The sequence below is a fragment of the Stegostoma tigrinum genome, chromosome 21, assembly GCF_030684315.1.
Source record: "Stegostoma tigrinum isolate sSteTig4 chromosome 21, sSteTig4.hap1, whole genome shotgun sequence".
NCBI lineage: Eukaryota > Metazoa > Chordata > Chondrichthyes > Orectolobiformes > Stegostomatidae > Stegostoma > Stegostoma tigrinum.
In genome coordinates this window covers 44854927-44874016 of record NC_081374.1, presented here as the reverse complement: position 1 = coordinate 44874016, position 19090 = coordinate 44854927, and the positions used below count along the sequence as shown (strand labels likewise).

At 45.9% G+C, this 19090-nt stretch overlaps 1 protein-coding gene across 1 annotated transcript in view; it reads left to right on the top strand.

The window, feature by feature from the left end:
* LOC125462862 (sodium-coupled monocarboxylate transporter 1-like) overlaps window positions 1–19090 on the top strand; it is an 81862-nt gene that overhangs the window by 54588 nt on the left and 8184 nt on the right. The window contains exon 11 of the mRNA XM_059653229.1: window positions 9072–9274. Within this exon, the coding sequence (XP_059509212.1) occupies window positions 9072–9274 (203 nt within the window). The remainder of the gene's footprint in view (window positions 1–9071; window positions 9275–19090) is intronic.

Below are 19090 nucleotides of genomic sequence, written 5' to 3'. Positions count from 1 at the left end.
CCAAAGATGGTGGATGGCATCAAAGAGCAACAAGCAAGCTACTGACTGTAACCAAGTAGCCCATGCTTCCAAAGCTCGATGTAGTATCCAACATTAGGTATGATTCTGCAACTGGACAACATTTGTTACATAATCCTGATTGTAGAAAGAATTATGCTGCCAGTTGATTTGGGTTCCTCTCTCAGACTGCAAATTAAGGCATGTACTGAAAGGTACACTTATCGGTACATAGAATCTGTTCTTTCCAGACAGAAAGAATGCAATAGGTTAGAGTCATTCCCTGGTTCATACCTCAAGGCAATACTTTGCTCAGTCAGAGTCACCTTTCCTTGTTTAAAACACAAAGCCTGACAGCTAAGGATTAACTATCATTATGTCATGCGCTGTCCATGGCAGCACCTCTAGCAATCAGAATTCACTTGCTAACCAATAAGCATTCTCCTGTCATACGGTATAAATATTGGTTTCCCTTTTGACTTCAGTCTTCTTGTGACATGACCTGATTTAGCAAGAGAAGTTTTGTCAAACTGTGTCTTCTCAGCAAGACCCAAGTTACATGAACATTGTGACTAACAGTATAAGAAACCTATGAATCTTTTCACTTCACAAGGTTTAAGATTTTCTGCCTTACTGTTACCCAAGCCAGTATGACATCATCACAGTGGCCAAAACTTTTCACAGCCTCCAGCATTAACCGTTTCAGAACTATTATATTGCATAATAGATTTAACTTACACTTTTGGACCTTATTACTGATTAGCATCTCTTGAATTTCTCTGAAGGCATTCAAACAGGCATATATAAGTTTAGCACACAAGTAATGAAGTGATCAAATGCCGTTTTTGTGGAGTTGTAAAGTTGGTATTCATTAACTAAGGATTGAATTAGATAGCCCCAAAACAGGCATGAGAATCACAATGTGAAATTACCCCACATCAGTCAAAGAGAACGTAGACAGCATGCCAACTTTGTGCTCCCTGCTCATTGCAATAATTGTTCCAGGTTGCCAGGAGTAACTGGAATGAACACAATGGCAGAGTGCCCAATAATGTTGTCTGATAACACATACTTAAAGTTCACCTGCACTTCTTAAATATAACCTGCACCTCTTATGCAGAAGGTACATTGTGACTGCTGGCAGTGACAGGATCATTTTGAATCGTGCAACAAAGCAGTGGCTAATGATGGGAGAGAGCATGCACCCATGTTTTTTCATGCTGCAAGGCAATCTTGAAAGCGGAGGTGAAAAAGAAGAAAGATGTTCTGTTTCCACATTAGACACAGGGCATTATCCTGCAGATAAAGAATGAGACAGCAGTGGGAACAAATAACCATAGGTCACTGACGGGTGTTATAGCCTTGACTGAGTGGATTTAATGTTCTACTGCTTGTATGCTGACCTCACAGTGTGGGGAAACACTGCTGCAGTAGGAATGCTACTGGACTAGTAATCAAGAACCCAAACTAACATTCTGGTGAAATTTAATCCAGATTTGCATTGGGTTCAAAGAGCTGGCCTAGTCATGTCCATTTAAAAAAAATCAACAAAACACATCTGGGTCACTATTGCCCTTCAGGGACAGAAACCAGACATCCTTTCCTGGGCTGGCCTATACGTGACTCCAGATCCACAGCAGTGTGGCTGACTCTTAAGTGACTTGTGGCCAATTAAGGAGGAACAATAAATGCCGTCCTCGCCAATGATACTGATCACAGATGAAGTGCCAGCTGACTGGAGGATTGCTAATGTTGTTCCGTTGTTCAAGAAGGACAGCAGAGATATTCCAGGTAATTACAGACCACCTAATCCTATGTTAGTAGTAGGGACGTTGTTGGGAAAAAAGTCTGAAGGATTGGATTAATTAATACTTGGAAAGGTAGGGATTGATCAGGGATAACCAGCATGGATTTATTACAGATAATGGGAGCCGCAGATACCGGAGAATCCAAGATAACAAAGTGTGGAACTGGATGAACGCAGCAAGCCAAGCAGCATCTTAGGAGCACAAAAGCCGACGTTTCAGGCCGAGAACCTTCATCAGAAAAGGGGGAGCGGGAGAGGGTTCTGAAATAAATAGGGAAAGAGGGGGAGGCGGACCGAAGATGGATAGAGGAGAAGATCGGTGGAGAGGAGACAGACAAGTTGAAGGGGCGGGGATGGAGCCAGTAGAGATGAGTGTAGGTGGGGAAGTAGGGAGGGGCTAGGTCAGTCCAGGGAGGACGGACAGGTCAAGGGAGCAGGATGAGGTTAGTAGGTAGGAAATGGAGGTGCAGCTCAAGGTGGGAGGAGGGGAGAGGTGAGACGAAGAACAGGTTAGGGAGGCACGGACGAGCTGGGCTGGTTTTGGGATGCGGTGGGGGGAGGGGGGATTTTGAAGCTTGTGAAATCCACTTTGATACCATTGGGCTGCAGGGTTCCCAGGCGGAATATGTGTTGCTGTTCCTGCAACCTTCGGGTGGCATCATTGTGGCACTGCAGGAGGCCCAGGTTGGACAGGTCGTCTAAGGAATGGGAGCGGAGTTGAAGTGGTTTGCGACTGGGAGGTGCAGTTGTTTATTGCAAACCGAGCGTAGGTGTTCTGCAAAGCGGTCCCTAAGCCTCTGCTTGGTTTCCCCCATGTAGAGGAAGCCACAACGGGTACAGTGGATGCAGTATATCACATTGGCAGACGTGTAGGTTAACATCAGCTTGATGTGGAAAGTCTTCTTGGGGCCTGGGATGGGGGTGAGGGAGGAGGTATGGGGGCAAGTGTAGCACTTCCTGCGGTTGCAGGGGAAGGTGCTGGGTGTGGTGGGGATGGAGGGGAGTGTGGAGCGGACAAGGGAGTCACGGAGAGAGTGGTCCCTCTGGAAGCCAGACAAGGGTGGGGATGGAAAAATGTCTTTGGTGGGGATGGAAAAATGTCTTTGGTGGTGGGGTTGGATTGCAGGTGGCGGAAGTGTTGGAGGATGATGCGTTGGATCCGGAGGTTGGTGGGGTGGTATGTGAGGACAAGGGGGACTCTCTTTTGGCGATTATTGCGGAGACAGGGTGTGAGGGATCAGTTGTGGGAAATGTGGGAGACCATGGTTGAGGATGTTCTCGACCACTGCAGGGGAATGTTGCAGTCCTTGAAGAACGAGGACATCTGAGATGTATGGGAGTGGAATGCCTCATCCTGGGAGCAGATGCGGTGGAGGCGAAGGAATTGGGAATAGGAGATGGAATTTTTGCAGGAAGGTTGGTGGGAGGACGTGTATTCTAGGCAGCTGTGGGCGTCGGTCGGCTTGAAATAAATATCGGTTTCTCGGTGGTTGCCTGAGATGGAGACAGAGAGGTCCAGGAAGGTGAGGGATGTGTTGGACATGGTGCAAGTGAACTTGAGGTTGGGATGGAAGGTGTTGGTGAAGTGAATGAACTGTTAGGGGGGGCTGAGGGCCAATGTCGGTGCAGAAGAGGGATTGTTTCATGAAACCTACAAAGAGGCAGGCATAGCTTGGGCCCATGCGGGTACCCACGGACACTCCTTTATTAGAGGGAGATTCTCTCTGACTAATTTAGTTGAGTTTTTTTGAAAAGTTGACTAAATATATTGATGATGGAGTTCTATTGATGTGGTTTACATGGTCTTCTGTAAGGCCTCTGACAAGGCCCCACGTGGATAACTCACTCAAGAGTTACGTGACCTTGGGATCCACAGCAAATTGGCAAAATGGGTCCAAAACTGATTTAAAACTGGAGGCGAAGGATGGTGAAGGGTTGTTTTTATGATTAGAAGCCTGTGAACAGCAGTTTAGCACAGGGATCAAAGCTGAGACTGTTACATTAACGACTTGGATGTGAATGTAGAGGATATAATTATAATTCTCCAGATGACATGAAAATTGGTGGTGTTGTATTGGAGGAGGATGGTCTCAGGCTGTAGTCTGATATTGATTAGCTGGTGATTAGGGAACAACAGTAGCAGATGGAATTTAATCCCAATAACTGACGGTTGATGCGTTTTAGGACGTCTAATAAGGGAAAGATATACATAATGAATGGTAGGTCCCTTGGGAGTACTGAGGAATATAAGCACCTAGGTATACAATTCATAAATCCCTGAAGGTGTCAGCACAGGTAGGGTGATGAAGGCTTATGGGTTACATGCCTTCATGAGCCATGGTGTACACCATAGGAGGAATAAAGTCTTGTTACAACTTTATAAAACATTAGTTAAGCAACAGTAGGAATCCTATGTGCAATTCTGAGTTGCCACACAATCAGAAGGACTTGGATTTTGCCTGGGGTGAAAAGTCTTAGTTGTGTGGTGAGACTGGCTAGGCTGAGTTTATTTTCACTTGGAGCAGAGGAGGCTGAGGGAGTATCTGAGTGAGGTATACACATTTATGAGAGACATACACAGTCAATTGTGAGAATCTCTTCCCCTTGGCATGTGTCTAAGACCAAAGGGTCCTGAGAAAGTGGTGGAGGCAGGTACTGTCGCGACATTTATTAAATGCTTCAATGAGTACTTAATGTGTCAAGGCATAGTAGGCTGTAGACCAAGTGCAGGTAAATGGGATTTGTGTAGTTTTGGGTTTATTGGTCAATAAATATGACATTTGTGCTGCAGCAACACAAGGGGCAAGGACAGTGCATGTGCCAAATTGTCAGATGGTAAAGTTACACACATTTCATTGGACAGCACCCAAATCCAGATTTATTAGATTCACTTTATAGAATATTGATGGGCAAATGCAACAGGAACGCCAGTTCTTTGGGAAGCCTGCCAGAAAACTGGAATTCACCAGGTATAGAAGACTTTAGCAACAATTTGGCATAGGACTTTGTACAAAATTTGGCACAAATACTTTCCAGTATGATCAACTCTTATAAATAAGCTTGCAGAACCGAAACATGATGCAATAACCTACACCCTAAAGCCCAGTGAACAGACATACCCTGAACTAACTGTAACATATTCCAGGGAATACACACTGTCAGCATTCAGTGTATCACATCGCCGGGAACATACATGTCCAGCATTCAACTGTTGTATTGCAGTGGATACACACACTGAGCACTTGCTGCAACATGTCCCAGTGAATACACACGCTCAGCGCTCACTGCATCATGTTCCAGTGAATTGATACGCTGCAGTCAGTCTGTCACTTTCCAATGAACAGAGACATCCCATTCAATACACATGCCAAGCATTCATTGTTTAATATATCATGCACTCACTGTATGCCTGTCCCAGTAAATAGAAAAAGCCCTGTGTTCCCTGCAATCGTGTCTGAATGACTGTGCACACCCTGCACTCAATGTATTATAAACTGGTGTATAGACACACATAAGCTGACACTGTACGACTTCATGGTGAATGCACAAGTTCACATACTCAGTGTATCACATCTCGGTGAACACACACACCCATCACTCACTGTATATATCCCAGAAAATTCACACACACTGCCCCCACTGTATCATGTCCTACTGAATACAAATACACAACATTCACTGTATTACTGTACCAAACTCTCTTTCGAAGTCCAGATATAATGATGTGAACTAAGGCTATCCAGAGGCTTTCTCAGTATCAGAGATAATGGGAACTGCAGATGCTGGAGAATCCAAGATAACAAAGTGTGGAGCTGGATGAACACAGCGGGCCAAGCAGCATCTTAGGAGCACAAAAGCTGACGTTTCGGGCCTAGACCCGTCATCAGAAAAGGGGGAGGGGGAGAGGGTTCTGAAATAAATGGGGAGAGAGGGGGAGGTGGATCAAAGATGGATAGAGGAGAAGAGTTGCAGTGGGAGAGATATCCCCTGAGGTTTGTCTGGAGGGAGGACTCCCTGAGCTGTACCCATTCCCGCCATTCCTTCTAGTAGGCTGTCACATCCCAACAGCCATATCTCCCGATTTGCAAGCATCCAAAGATAGATAAAAGTTTGTCTTTCACCTTAGCAGAGCAAAGGAGTTCATTGAGTACCTTGTAGTTCTAGATTCAATTTCTGTCCATCACCACACAGCTGCCTATCTCTGCTATCTCCAATCAAGTTTATTTGTTTCTGTGGGAAGGCCACTTCCGTTGGTCATGATTGAAAAACACCTCCCACTTTGCCCTAGAAGCTTTGAGTGTGTAAAAAACTGTGGGACCACCCAGATTCTCCTTTGTGTAATGTCACAAGGGTTTTCAGTGGCCTGACAATCTTTCAGAGGACAGGAGGTAGAAGGTTCAGTAAGATATGAGTTCTGCTAACAGAGGGATGATTTGAGGTAACTGACTGAAGAAGTAGGTCAGTGACAGGTTTTTGGAGTGACAGAGGGTTTGCCTGAAGTTGATAGACAATTCACACAATGTTTCTTGCTGGGATAATCAAAACTCACCGTCGTCACAAATTTCCTGTCCTTCAATGTATCTGCCATTTCTGGTGCTGGTGAATTTTTAAACTGACCACTGAATCAGGATTCCAAGTCTCAGCCTGCCTCACCCCATCACCAACCCCGCTCACACATCTTCCAGCACTGCCCATCTTCCTGTCCCCACGCCTGCTCCTGACCCTAGCTAGATGCTCCCTACATGAAGGGCAGATATGAAATTAGATTCACTAGTAAAGACAATATCTAACATATAATTATTATAGTTACTCCATGAATACACTGAGCAAGTAACAGTCTGGTATATTTGTGAATCTAATTTCATATCTGCCCTTCATGTAGGGAGCATCTAGCTAGGATCAGGAGCGGGCGTAGGGACAGGAAGATGGGCAGTGCTGGAAGATGTGTGAGCGGGTTTGGTGATGGGGTGAGGCAGGCTGAGACATGGAACCATGATTCAGTGGTCAGTTTAAAAATTCACCAGCACCAAAAATGGCAGATACACTGAAGGACAGGAAATTTGTGACGACGGTGAGTTTTGATTATCCCAGCAAGAAACATTGTGTGAATTGTCTATCAACTTCGGGCAAACCCTCTGTCACTCCAAAAACCTGTCACTGACCTACTTCTTCAGTCAGTTACCTCAAATCATCCCTCTGTTAGCAGAACTCATATCTTACTGAACCTTCTACCTCCTGTCCTCTGAAAGATTGTCAGGCCACTGAAAACCCTTGTGACATTACACAAAGGAGAATCTGGGTGGTCCCACAGTTTTTTACACACTCAAAGCTTCGAGGGCAAAGTGGGAGGTGTTTTTCAATCATGACCAACGGAAGTGGCCTTCCCACAACAGTTCATCCACTTCACCAACACCTTCCACCCCAACCTTCAGTTCAGCTGGGCCATCTCCAGCACATCCCTCAACTTCCTGGACCTCTCAGTCTCCATCTCAGGCAACCAGCTTGTAACTGATGTCCATTTCAAGCCTACCGACTCCCACAGCTACCTAGAATACACGTCCTCCCACCCACCCTCCTGCAAAAATTCCATCGCCTCTTCCCAATTCCTCCGCCTCCGCTGCAACTGCTCCCACGATAAGACATTCCACTCCCGCACATCCCAGATGTCCAAGTTCTTCAAGGACCGCAACGTTCCCCCAACAGTGGTCGAGAACGCCCTTGACCGCGTCTCCCGTATTTCCCGCAACACATCCCTCACACCCCGCCCCCGCCACAACCACCCAAAGAGGATCCCCCTCGTTCTCACACACCACCCTACCAACATCCGGATACAGCGCATCATCCTCCGACACTTCTGCCATTTACAATCCGACCCCACCACCCAAGACATTTTTCCATCCCCACCCCTGTCTGCTTTCCAGAGAGACCACTCTCTCCGTGACTCCCTTGTTCGCTCCACACTGCCCTCCAACCCCACCACACCCGGCACCTTCCCCTGCAACCGCAGGAAATGCTACACTTGCCCCCACACCTCCTCCCTCACCCCTATTCCAGGCCCCAAGATGACATTCCACATTAAGCAGAGGTTCACCTGCACATCTGCCAATGTGGTATACTGCATCCACTGTACCCAGTGTGGCATCCTCTACATTGGGGAAACCAAGCGGAGGCTTGGAGACCGCTTTGCAGAACACCTCCGCTCAGTTCGCAACAAACAACTGCACCTCCCAGTCGCAAACCATTTCCACTCCCCCTCCCATTCTCTAGATGACATGTCCATCATGGGCCTCCTGCAGTGCCACAATGATACCACCCGAAGGTTGCAGGAACAGCAACTCATATTCTGCCTGGGAACCCTGCAGCCTAATGGTATCAATGTGGACTTCACCAGTTTCAAAATCTCCCCTTCCCCTACAGCATCCCTTAACCAGCCCAGTTCGTCCCCTCCCCCCACTGCACCACACAACCAGCCCAGCTCTTCCCCTCCACCCACTGCATCCCAAAACCAGTCCAACCTGTCTCTGCCTCCCTAACCGGTTCTTCCTCTCACCCATCCCTTCCTCCCACCCCAAGCCGCACCCCCATCTACCTACTAACCTCATCCCACCTCCTTGACCTGTCCGTCTTCCCTGGACTGACCTATCCCCTCCCTACCTCCCCACCTATACTCTCTCCACCTATCTTCTTTTCTCTCCATCTTCGGTCCGCCTCCCCCTCTCTCCCTATTTATTCCAGTTCCCTCTCCCCATCCCCCTCTCTGATGAAGGGTCTAGGCCCGAAACATCAGCTTTTGTGCTCCTGAGATGCTGCTTGGCCTGCTGTGTTCATCCAGCCTCACATTTTATCATCTTGGAATTCTCCAGCATCTGCAGTTCCCATTATCTCTGGTATATTTTCAATTAGCTTTTCAAATGGGCAACCCACCAGAACAGAATGTTAATCATCAAGCCACCGACCGTAAGCTGATTTTGCAGGAGAGGGTTGTGGGACTGCAGCTCTGTCTTTTGAATGAGATATTAAACTCAACCTCTGTTTATCCTCTCAGGGGGATGTGAAAAACTTAACTTCCTTTGGGTTGAGTTGGAATTTGGAATTCATTTTCAGAATGTGGGATAAAACCCTAAGACACAAGACACGTGGAGCATCATGAGGGATGAGGGTTCTCAGGCACCTGCTTTGATGTGATCTCAAGGTGGAACCTGGTGCCTGAGTTTTGTTACTGTTTTAAACATTATCACTGATCTGTTGACTGTCTATTTGATTTCAGGGTGCACTAGCTGGTCTTGGTGTCGGTTTCCTACTGACGATGTGGATAGGAATTGGTGGGCATGTCTATCGGCCACTACCTACTCAAACTCGACCATTACCCCTCAGCACAGCAGGATGTCTTGATATCGGTATTAACACATCACAAGCAGCGAGAATAGGCCCTTATTTAACAACACACCATGCACCTGACCTGACTTCCAGGTAAAATGAAAAGAACTGAGACTTTGAATAAAATGTTTATGGGTATTCATGTCCCTACAGTATTGTAGCCTGGCTCTGCTGTGGAAATTATATCAGTCTGTTAAATTACATTTACCATTTTTTTTTCTCCCTGCCTTAGGTATTCCCCTTTCTCATTATTAAAGTTGCATATCTGTCAGTTATTTTTAAAATAGCAATTGGTTAAATCATATCTTGACCGCACATTTGGCACCTGGCATACAGAGAATTGTCAATAACTCTTGTGCTCATTAAGCAGTTTCATCAACAGAGCAGAATTTTCAGATAATTTGTTAAGCCTATTCAGCACTATCCATGTGTAATTACCAGCTACCTTCACATGTGTGGCTTAACACAAGGATCTCTCAAATGTCAGGCAGAGGCTGCAGTTTTCATGTCATGGACAGGCTCACATAACTAGGGCCACTTCACACACTTAGAACGAGAGATTGGGAATACTGGTAAGCAGTATGTACTGGCATTGAGGTTTCCTATTGTCCCCATCATCCAAAGTGTGGATGATGGTGGGGGGGAGGTGATAAATTAAGAGAATTTTTTTATAACCTTGACCCATGCTTAGAACTCTTCAGTGGGCCTATGCTCACCAGAGGCTATCATGCACTCAGTTTAGCAACCACCGTCCTTGGTCAAGAGCACACATTCTCCTAGCTTCTTTGTGTGGGAAGGAGGCTTCCATTCCTAATCTAATTTGTGGCTCTTACATACAATCTTATTAATCTTAGCATGGGAAGAGAATAGCAAGAGTCAGAAAGGCCCAGGTTTTTCAGCACACTGAAAATGATAATTAGCATTAATGACAAGAGCAATGGAAAATTGCACCAAATCTCCACCACATTTGCCTACCAACTTCCACCCCCAAACCCCACTCAGACCTATCTGTGATGCTGTGTAAATGTCTTTTTAGTTTTCTGTATTTTTAATTGTGGATTGAAATTGGAAAATCACTTTTTAATTACAAAGGATTGTTGCACTTTTTAAAAGCAAATAGCCTGCCACTCATTGTACTCTTTACACAGCTGCTTGTTCAAGTAGTAATGGAAGTCCGGAGCCAGGATATAGGTATGAATAAAGCTTTGGCTGGTAGCAAGCAGCTAACTGATGTCTAACTAGTGACCAGTTATCGATGACAAAGGCTTTCTGCCTGCCAATAGTCATGTGATTGACATGAGATACCTATGTAGCTTGGGGATTTGAACGAGATAGTCACAAACAATTGCATCTCCATGAAGGCAGGAGCTGTCTTCTCTGCAGTAAAAGGCATCTCAAGGATAATTTCAGCAAGCCTTGTGGACAGAGACCACTAAACGGCTTTTCTAGTTTTTCCTTCCATCCATTTCTCCTAAGTACTTTTTACTTTCTGTATGTGTGTCGAGGGGGAGTTTATCAAGGAGTTACAGTCTTAACAATTAGAACTTTATGTCAACAGTTTGCAATTCTTTATATATAGTTAGACTCAAATAATTTGTAAAACTCTCATTCTCATTAAATACAGAAACCTGATCTGTTCTTCTCGTCAACCTGGATCAGAAAGACAGGGAAATGGAGGAATTCTGTGGAATTTTTAAAAACTTTGACTTTTGTAGTGACTTCAGGAACAGCAGGACTTGATTTCCAGTGTGCTACTGCACTGAGGATAGAACATTTCTCTGAAACCTCCTAATAAGGAGTCTCTGAGGGTACTCCTGGTCAACACATAGGAGTAAAACTTCTCCTACATCAAACTCTATCTTTGGCAGAATCCCTGGAGAAACAATGCAAAAGATAAGGAATGAAAGTACAAGGAATAAAATATATTCTCATGAATGCCAGGTTTTGTCAAGTAGGCACAGTCCTGTGTACCATACATCTTCAATGACTGAGATATTTACAGTTATAGAAAGAAGCCATTCAGCACGTCATGTCCACACCAGTCAACAAAGATCTGACTGCAATGATCCAGTTATCCAGCTGTTGTCCCCTGGCACTGGAGGTTATGGCAACGCAAGGGAATATCGAAATATTGCTTAATGTTATGAGAGTTTATTACTGAATCATCCTTACAGGCAGTCCATTCGAGTTTCTCCTCAGTTTGACTCTTACCCTTCTGTTTCTTTCCTTAAATATGTGCCTCCTGGATATTGACTCCTCTGCTAACGGAAAAGGTGCTTTCCTCTTCTCATTATCCATGCCCTTCATAATCTTTACTCCTCTATCAGCACCCTCTCAAACTTCACTGCTCAAAAGAAAACAAACCGCAGCTTATCCAATCTTTCTTCATAGCTCAGACACCCCAGCCCAGGAAGCATCCTGTAAATCTCCTCTGCACCCTCTCTCTAGTACAGTCACATCCTTCCTATAATCTGTTGACCGGAACTGCATTCAGCACTCCAGTTGTAAGCTAACCAATTTTTGAAACCGCTCCAGCGTAGAGTTCCAGTATAGACTCCCAGCTCTTCTGTTCCAAATTTCAACTAATAAAGGCAAGTATCCCGTCTACCTTCGTAATACCTTAACTGCTTGTCCTGCTGTCTCAGGGCTCCGTTAGTGTAGACACTGAGGTCCCTTTGTTCTTCTGTACTTTCCAGGGTCCTATCGTCTATAATGTAGACCTTTGGCTTGATTGCCCTTCCCAGGTACATTACCTGACATTTTTCCAGGTTAAATTCCATTTGCCACTACATGCCCAGCTGACTAGTCCCTTGATATCCTCCTGTAGCCTACCACCTGACCAGTTTCTGTTTCACCTGTGAATTTCTTGATGATTCCCCATCCATTTAATTCCAAGTCATTAATGTACATCACAAACAGCAAGGGATCCAGCAGTGATCTCTGTTGAACCCCACTGAAAGCAGATTTCCAGTCACAGAAACATCCCTCTGCAATTATGCTCTGCTTTCTGCCTCTGCTTCAGCTAGTTTTAGATTCAAAGTGCAGCTTTGTTTTGAATCCTGTGAACAGTTATTTTGTTGACCAATCTGCCATAAGGGACTTTATCAAAAGCCTTACTAAATATTGGAGTGAGCCATTCAGCCCCTTGAATGTTCCACCATTCAGTGAGATCATGGCTGATCTGTGGTCTTGTTAACGAAATATGCCTGTCTTCAGCCCATTATCCCTTAACACCTTTGTCAAAAAAAATCTATCTCAGACTTAAAATTAATAGCTGATCCAGCATCTGCTGCTATTTATGGAAGAGAGTTTCAAATACAGATCCCACATTTTGTATAGAAATGCTTCCTGACGTCCCTCCCGAGCGTGGGTCTGGGAATCAGGCTGAGGAGCCGGGTCTTGGGAGCTTTTTGGATCTCCCATCTTGGAGTGAGGCCTTGGCCTGGAGTAAATCTGGACAAATGAGAAAATGAATACCCAGTGGTTTACCAAGGGAAAGGTTTAGAGGGTAAGGGGCCAAACACAGGTAAATGAGACTAGTTTAGTTGGGAAATTTAGTCAGCATGGATGAGTTGGACTGAAGGGTCTGTTTTGTGCTGTATGACTCCATGAGCTGTCTGGGACTAATTCTCAGACTAAAGTCCATATAGACCAAGTAAAATGCATTACCCTCTTGAACACATAGATCACCTCCTCAAAATTCAGTCAAATTTATCAAACATAATCTTCAAATCCATGCTATCCATAATTAATGTGTTTCTCCAAGTGCAGATATATTCTTTCCAACAACTTTCCCACCATCAATGATAGACTAATTGGTTTGTAATTTCCTCATTTATCCTTTCCCCATATTTTTAATAAGGAGAAAATATTAGTTGTCTTCCCATTCCCTGACACCTCACCTGTAGACAGAGAAGATTTTGAAATTACTGCCAAGGCCCTAATATCTCCTCCATTGCCTCCCTAAACAGCATTGGATACATCTTATCTAGGCCAACAAACTTAGATTACTGAAACTACTTGTACTTCCTCTCTCTCACTGTTAATTTCTTCTAATATTTCACATTCCTTCACCCTGATATCCACACTGACAGCATCCTTTTCCATTATGAAAACAAATGTACAGTATTCATTGAAGACTGTGCCCATATCTTTTGCGCCCCATACACATTGTCTTTCTGGTCCTAATGGAACCTTCTCTTTCCTTAGTTAAGCACTTTCTCTTTATGTATTATAAAGAAACTCTTTGAGTTTTCCTTAATTCCACCTGCCAGTGCTTTCTCATGCACATTCTGAGCTTTCTTGATTTCCTTTTTAAGATCACACCTGCAATTTTTATGGCCCTTTCAGGACCGTGCCTTTGACATCTAGGGTTCTTCAGTCTTGGTCCCACCCTTTGTGTTTATGGGAACATATGTGCTTTCTACTGCTCTGACACAATTTGATCTACAAGTATCCACTTCCAGTACACTTTGATCAAATTGCATTTTGCCTTCATAAAATTAGCCTTTCCCCAGTGTAGAATTTATATTCCTGCCTATTCTTAACCTTTATAATCATTATCCTAAACCTAACTAAGATTTTAGTCACTATCTCCAAAATGCTCCCCTATTGCCTTTGTATTCTCCATCCCTAATTGTCATTCAGAAGCTAGTGCTGAGCTGCCTTTTTGACGTTATGATGGAGTAAAGATTGTTGATACAGTAACTGAGCATGGCTAGGCCTAGGACACAACCCAGAGGAATTCCTGCAGAGATATCCTGGAGCTGTTTTGACTGATTTCTAAATAACCACAACCAATTTTCAAACAGCAGAGGGTTTTCGCTGTAATTTCCACTGACTCATTTTGCTAGGACTCCTTGATGTCGCACTATGTCAAATTTGGCCTTGACGTCAAGAACAGTCACTCTCACTTCATGCCTGAAATTCAAATTTTTTTGTCCTTGTTAGTAGCAAGGCTGTAATGAAGCCAGGAGCTGCGTGGCCTTGAAAGAACACACACTGGCATCAGTGATTAGGTTATTACTGAGCAAGTGCTCAGTTTTGATGACACCTTCTATCACTTGCTGATAATCAAGAGTAGACTGGTAATTGGCCAGGATTAGTTTGTTCTGCCTTTTGATTACAGGACGTGGCTGGACAACTTTCCACATTGCTAAATAGAAGCCAGTGTTATAGCTATACTAAAACAGGGTTCTGGAGCATACGTTTTCATTGATGGAATGCTGTGAACCCATAGTCTTGCCTGTACCCCATGCCTTCAGTTGCTTCCTGATATCAAGTGGGGTGAATTACATTGCCTGAATAAGCATTTGTGATGTTGGAAACCTTCAGAGGATGCTTCATTCGCTTGCCAGTTCTGACTGAAGATTGTTGTAAATTTTTCAGCCTTATCTTTTTGCAGTGATGTGCTGGGCTCCTCCATCTATGAGGTTGAACATATTTGTGGAGCCTCTTCCTCCGGTGAGTTGTTGTCCACCATTGTTCATGCCTGGATGTGTCAAGAATGCAGAGCTTAGATCTGATCCCTTGATTGTGAAAATGCTTAGTTTTATTCATCATATGATGCGGCATGCAATTAGTCCTGTTGAGTAGCTTCACGCGCTTGACACCTCATTTTAAGGTAAACCTTCTACACTCTCCATCGAACCACAGTTGATCGCCTGCCTGGATGGTAATGGTTAAGTTGGGCATATTGCTGGACCATGAGACTGAAGTTGTGTTGGATTACAGTTCTGCTGCTATTAGCCCATTGCACCAATTGGATGCCAGCCTTGAGCTGCTAGATCTGTTCGAAGTCATATTCCATTAAACGTGATGATAGCTCTGCATAAGACAATAAAAGGTTTTCTTAAAATGAAGAGAAGGTTTTGTCTCCATGGGACGCTTGTGGTGATCATTCTCACTGACACTGTTATGGACAAATGTATCTGCAATAGAGAGTTTGGTTAAATGAAGTCATTTATGTTTTTCCCTCCTATCGGTTCCCTCACCATTTGCCACAGATCCAGTCTAGCAGAAATGCCCTTTAAAAGTTGACCACCTCAAGTAGTGTTGCTGCTGAGCCGCTGTTGGGGATGGACATTGAAATCTCCCACCCATCTCTGTACCCTTGCCACCCTCAGTGCTTCTTCCAAGTACTGTTCAGTATGGAAAAGAACATATTCATCAGCTGAGGGGGAGGGCACTGTTCATAATCAGCAGTTTCTTTGCCCACGTTTGACCTGGTGCTATGAGACCTTATGGTATATAGAGTCACTATTGAGGAATACATCAATAACTCCCTCCCAGTGTGTACAACGGCGCTGCACTTCTGCTGGTGCTGTCCTACTGGTGGGACGGTGCATTCCAAAGATGGTGATGGTTCTATCTAGGACTTGAACAGTAAGGTAAAATTAGTTGTTGCTTGACTAGGCAGAACAGTTCTGCCAATTTTGGCAGTAGCCCCCAGATGGAGGACTAGGTAGGTTTCATAGGGCTGTGTTGGTGTTGATGTTTCCAGTACATTACTCAATGCCAGGATCAATTCTTGGGACTTTTTAAGAGTTTGTTACCATGGAGTGGCTTGCTTAGCCACTTCATAGGATAGCTAAAAGTGAACCACATTGCTATGGGTCTGGAGTCAGATATAGGCCAGACCAGGTAAGGATGGCAGATTTTCTTCCCAGGCTGGATTAATGAACCACAGCAGCAGTGGTTTAATGTCATCATTGGATTTTTCTTCGATTGAATTTTGACTATCTGCCTTGATGGGCTTTGAACCCAGGTCCATACACCATTACCTGAGACTCTGGATTGCTAGTCCAGAGAGAATGAATGTTGCCTCCACTGATGTTAGCCCATACCAGATAAGCATAATCTTGTGTATCTGAAATCTTCATCACCGCTGCAAAGCAGTCATGTTAGAGGCTTGTGTGTTATGAGGGTATAGCAAAGAAAGTTTTAAAATATGAATTATCTCTAAGGTTTTTAAACTGTGTTTATGGTCTAAGTTTAAATCAATATCCAGTCACAACAGACAAGCAATAAAAACCCGTCAGTTGCCTATTGGTCTCCTGAGATGTCACAGTTTAGTTTAGTTGAAGTAGCTCTGCCTCTGGCCTGTCTGCTCTGGATCTTGCTGCTCCCTTTAACCCAAATACCATTGGTCCAGAGGCACACACAGCTCTACTGTCAGTCTAATATAATAAAATGTGAGGCTGGATGAACACAGCAGGCCAAGCAGCATCTCAGGAGCACAAAAGCTGACGTTTCGGGCCTAGACCCTTCATCAGAGAGGGGGATGGGGGGAGGGAACTGGAATAAATAGGGAGAGAGGGGGAGGCGGACCGAAGATGGAGAGAAAAGAAGATAGGTGGAGAGGAGAGTATAGGTGGGGAGGTAGGGAGGGGATAGGTCAGTCCAGGGAAGACGGCCAGGTCAAGGAGGTGGGATGAGGTTAGTAGGTAGGAGATGGGGGTGCGGCTTGGGGTGGGAGGAAGGGATGGGTGAAAGGAAGAACAGGTTAGGGAGGCAGAGACAGGTTGGACTGGTTTTGGGATGCAGTGGGTGGAGTGGAAGAGCTGGGCTGGTTGTGTGGTGCAGTGGGGGGAGGGGACGAACTGGGCTGGTTTAGGGATGTGTTGGGGGGAAGGGGAGATTTTGAAGCTGGTGAAGTCCACATTGATACCATTGGGCTGCAGGGTTCCCAAGCGGAATATGAGTTGCTGTTCCTGCAACCTTCGGGTGGCATCATTGTGGCACTGCAGGAGGCCCATGACGGACATGTCATCTAAAGAATGGGAGGGGGAGTGGAAATGGTCGCCCAGTCCCTATACACCTGCATTCCGCATGCAGATGGCCTCAAGGCCCTCCGCTTCTTCCTGTCCCGCAGGCCCGACCAGTCCCCCTCCACCGACACCCTCATCCGCCTAGCCGAACTCGTCCTCACCCTCAACAACTTCTCCTTTGACTCCTCCCACTTCCTACAGACTAAAGGGGTGGCCATGGGCACCCACATGGGCCCCAGCTATGCCTGCCTCTTTGTAGGTTACGTGGAACAGTCCCTCTTCCGCACCTACACAGGCCCCAAACCCCACCTCTTCCTCCGGTACATTGATGACTGTATCGGCGCCACCTCTTGCTCCCCAGAGGAGCTCGAACAGTTCATCCACTTCACCAACACCTTCCACCCCAACCTTCAGTTCACCTGGGCCATCTCCAGCACATCCCTCACCTTCCTGGATCTCTCAGTCTCCATCTCAGGCAACCAGCTTGTAACTGATGTCCATTTCAAGCCCACCGACTCCCACAGCTACCTAGAATACACCTCCTCCCACCCACCCTCCTGCAAAAATTCCATCCCCTATTCCCAATTCCTCTGCCTCCGCCGCATCTGCTCCCACGATAAGACATTACACTCCCGCACATCCCAGATGTCCAAGTTCTTCAAGGACCGCAACTTTCCCCCAACAGTGGTCGAGAACGCCCTTGACCGCGTCTCCCGTATTTCCCGCAACACATCCCTCACACCCCGCCCCCGCCACAACCACCCAAAGAGGATCCCCCTCGTTCTCACACACCACCCCACCAACCTCCGGATACAACGCATCATCCTCCGACACTTCTGCCATCTACAATCCGACCCCACCACCCAAGACATTTTTCCATCCCCACCCCTGTCTGCATTCCGGAGAGACCACTCTCTCCGTGACTCCCTTGTTCGCTCCACACTGCCCTGCAACCCCACCACACCCGGCACCTTCCCCTGCAACCGCAGGAAATGCTACACTTGCCCCCACACCTCCTCCCTCACCCCTATCCCAGGCCCCAAGATGACATTCCACATTAAGCAGAGGTTCACCTGCACATCTGCCAATGTGGTATACTGCATCCACTGTACCCGGTGTGGCTTCCTCTACATTGGGGAAACCAAGCGGAGGCTTGGGGACCGCTTTGCAGAACACCTCCGCTCGGTTCGCAACAAACAACTGCACCTCCCAGTCGCAAACCATTTCCACTCCCCCTCCCATTCTTTAGATGACATGTCCATCATGGGCCTCCTGCAGTGCCACAATGATGCCACCCGAAGGTTGCAGGAACAGCAACTCATATTCTGCTTGGGAACCCTGCAGCCTAATGGTATCAATGTGGACTTCACCAGCTTCAAAATCTCCCCTTCCCCCACCGCATCCCTAAACCAGCCCAGTTCGTCTCCTCCCCCCACTGCACCACACAACCAGCCCAGCTCTTCCACTCCACCCACTGCATCCCAAAACCAGTCCAACCTGTCTCTGCCTCCCTAACCTGTTCTTCCTCTCACCCATCCCTTCCTCCCACCCCAAGCCGCACCCCCATCTCCTACCTACTAACCTCATCCCACCTCCTTGACCTGTCCGTCTTCCCTGGACTGACCTATCCCCTCCCTACCTCCCCACCTATACACTCCTCTCCACCTATCTTCTTTTCTCTCCATCTTCGGTCCGCCTCCCCCTCTCTCCCTATTTATTCCAGAACCCCCACCCCATCCCCCTCTCTGATGAAGGGTCTAGGCCCGAAACGTCAGCTTTTGTGCTCCTGAGATGCTGCTTGTCCTGCTGTATTCATCCAGCCTCACATTTTATTATCTTGGATTCTCCAGCATCTGCAGTTCCCATTATCTACTGTCAGTCTGCCTGCTTCTGGGTTCTCACCTTTTTGCCCTTATTGGTGACTCAGTTTGCTCCGTCAGGATGATTTGTTGTCTCCTTGGTGCCAGGATCAGGTATATCACTGAACGGCTACAGAACATTCTAAAAGGGAAAGGGCAAAAAGATTGAAGTAGATATTGACACCAATGATATAGGTATGAGGTGCTGCAAGTACAAATATGGGAGCTAGGAAGTAGGTTAAAATAACAGGACCAAAAGGTAATAATCTCTGGATTACTTC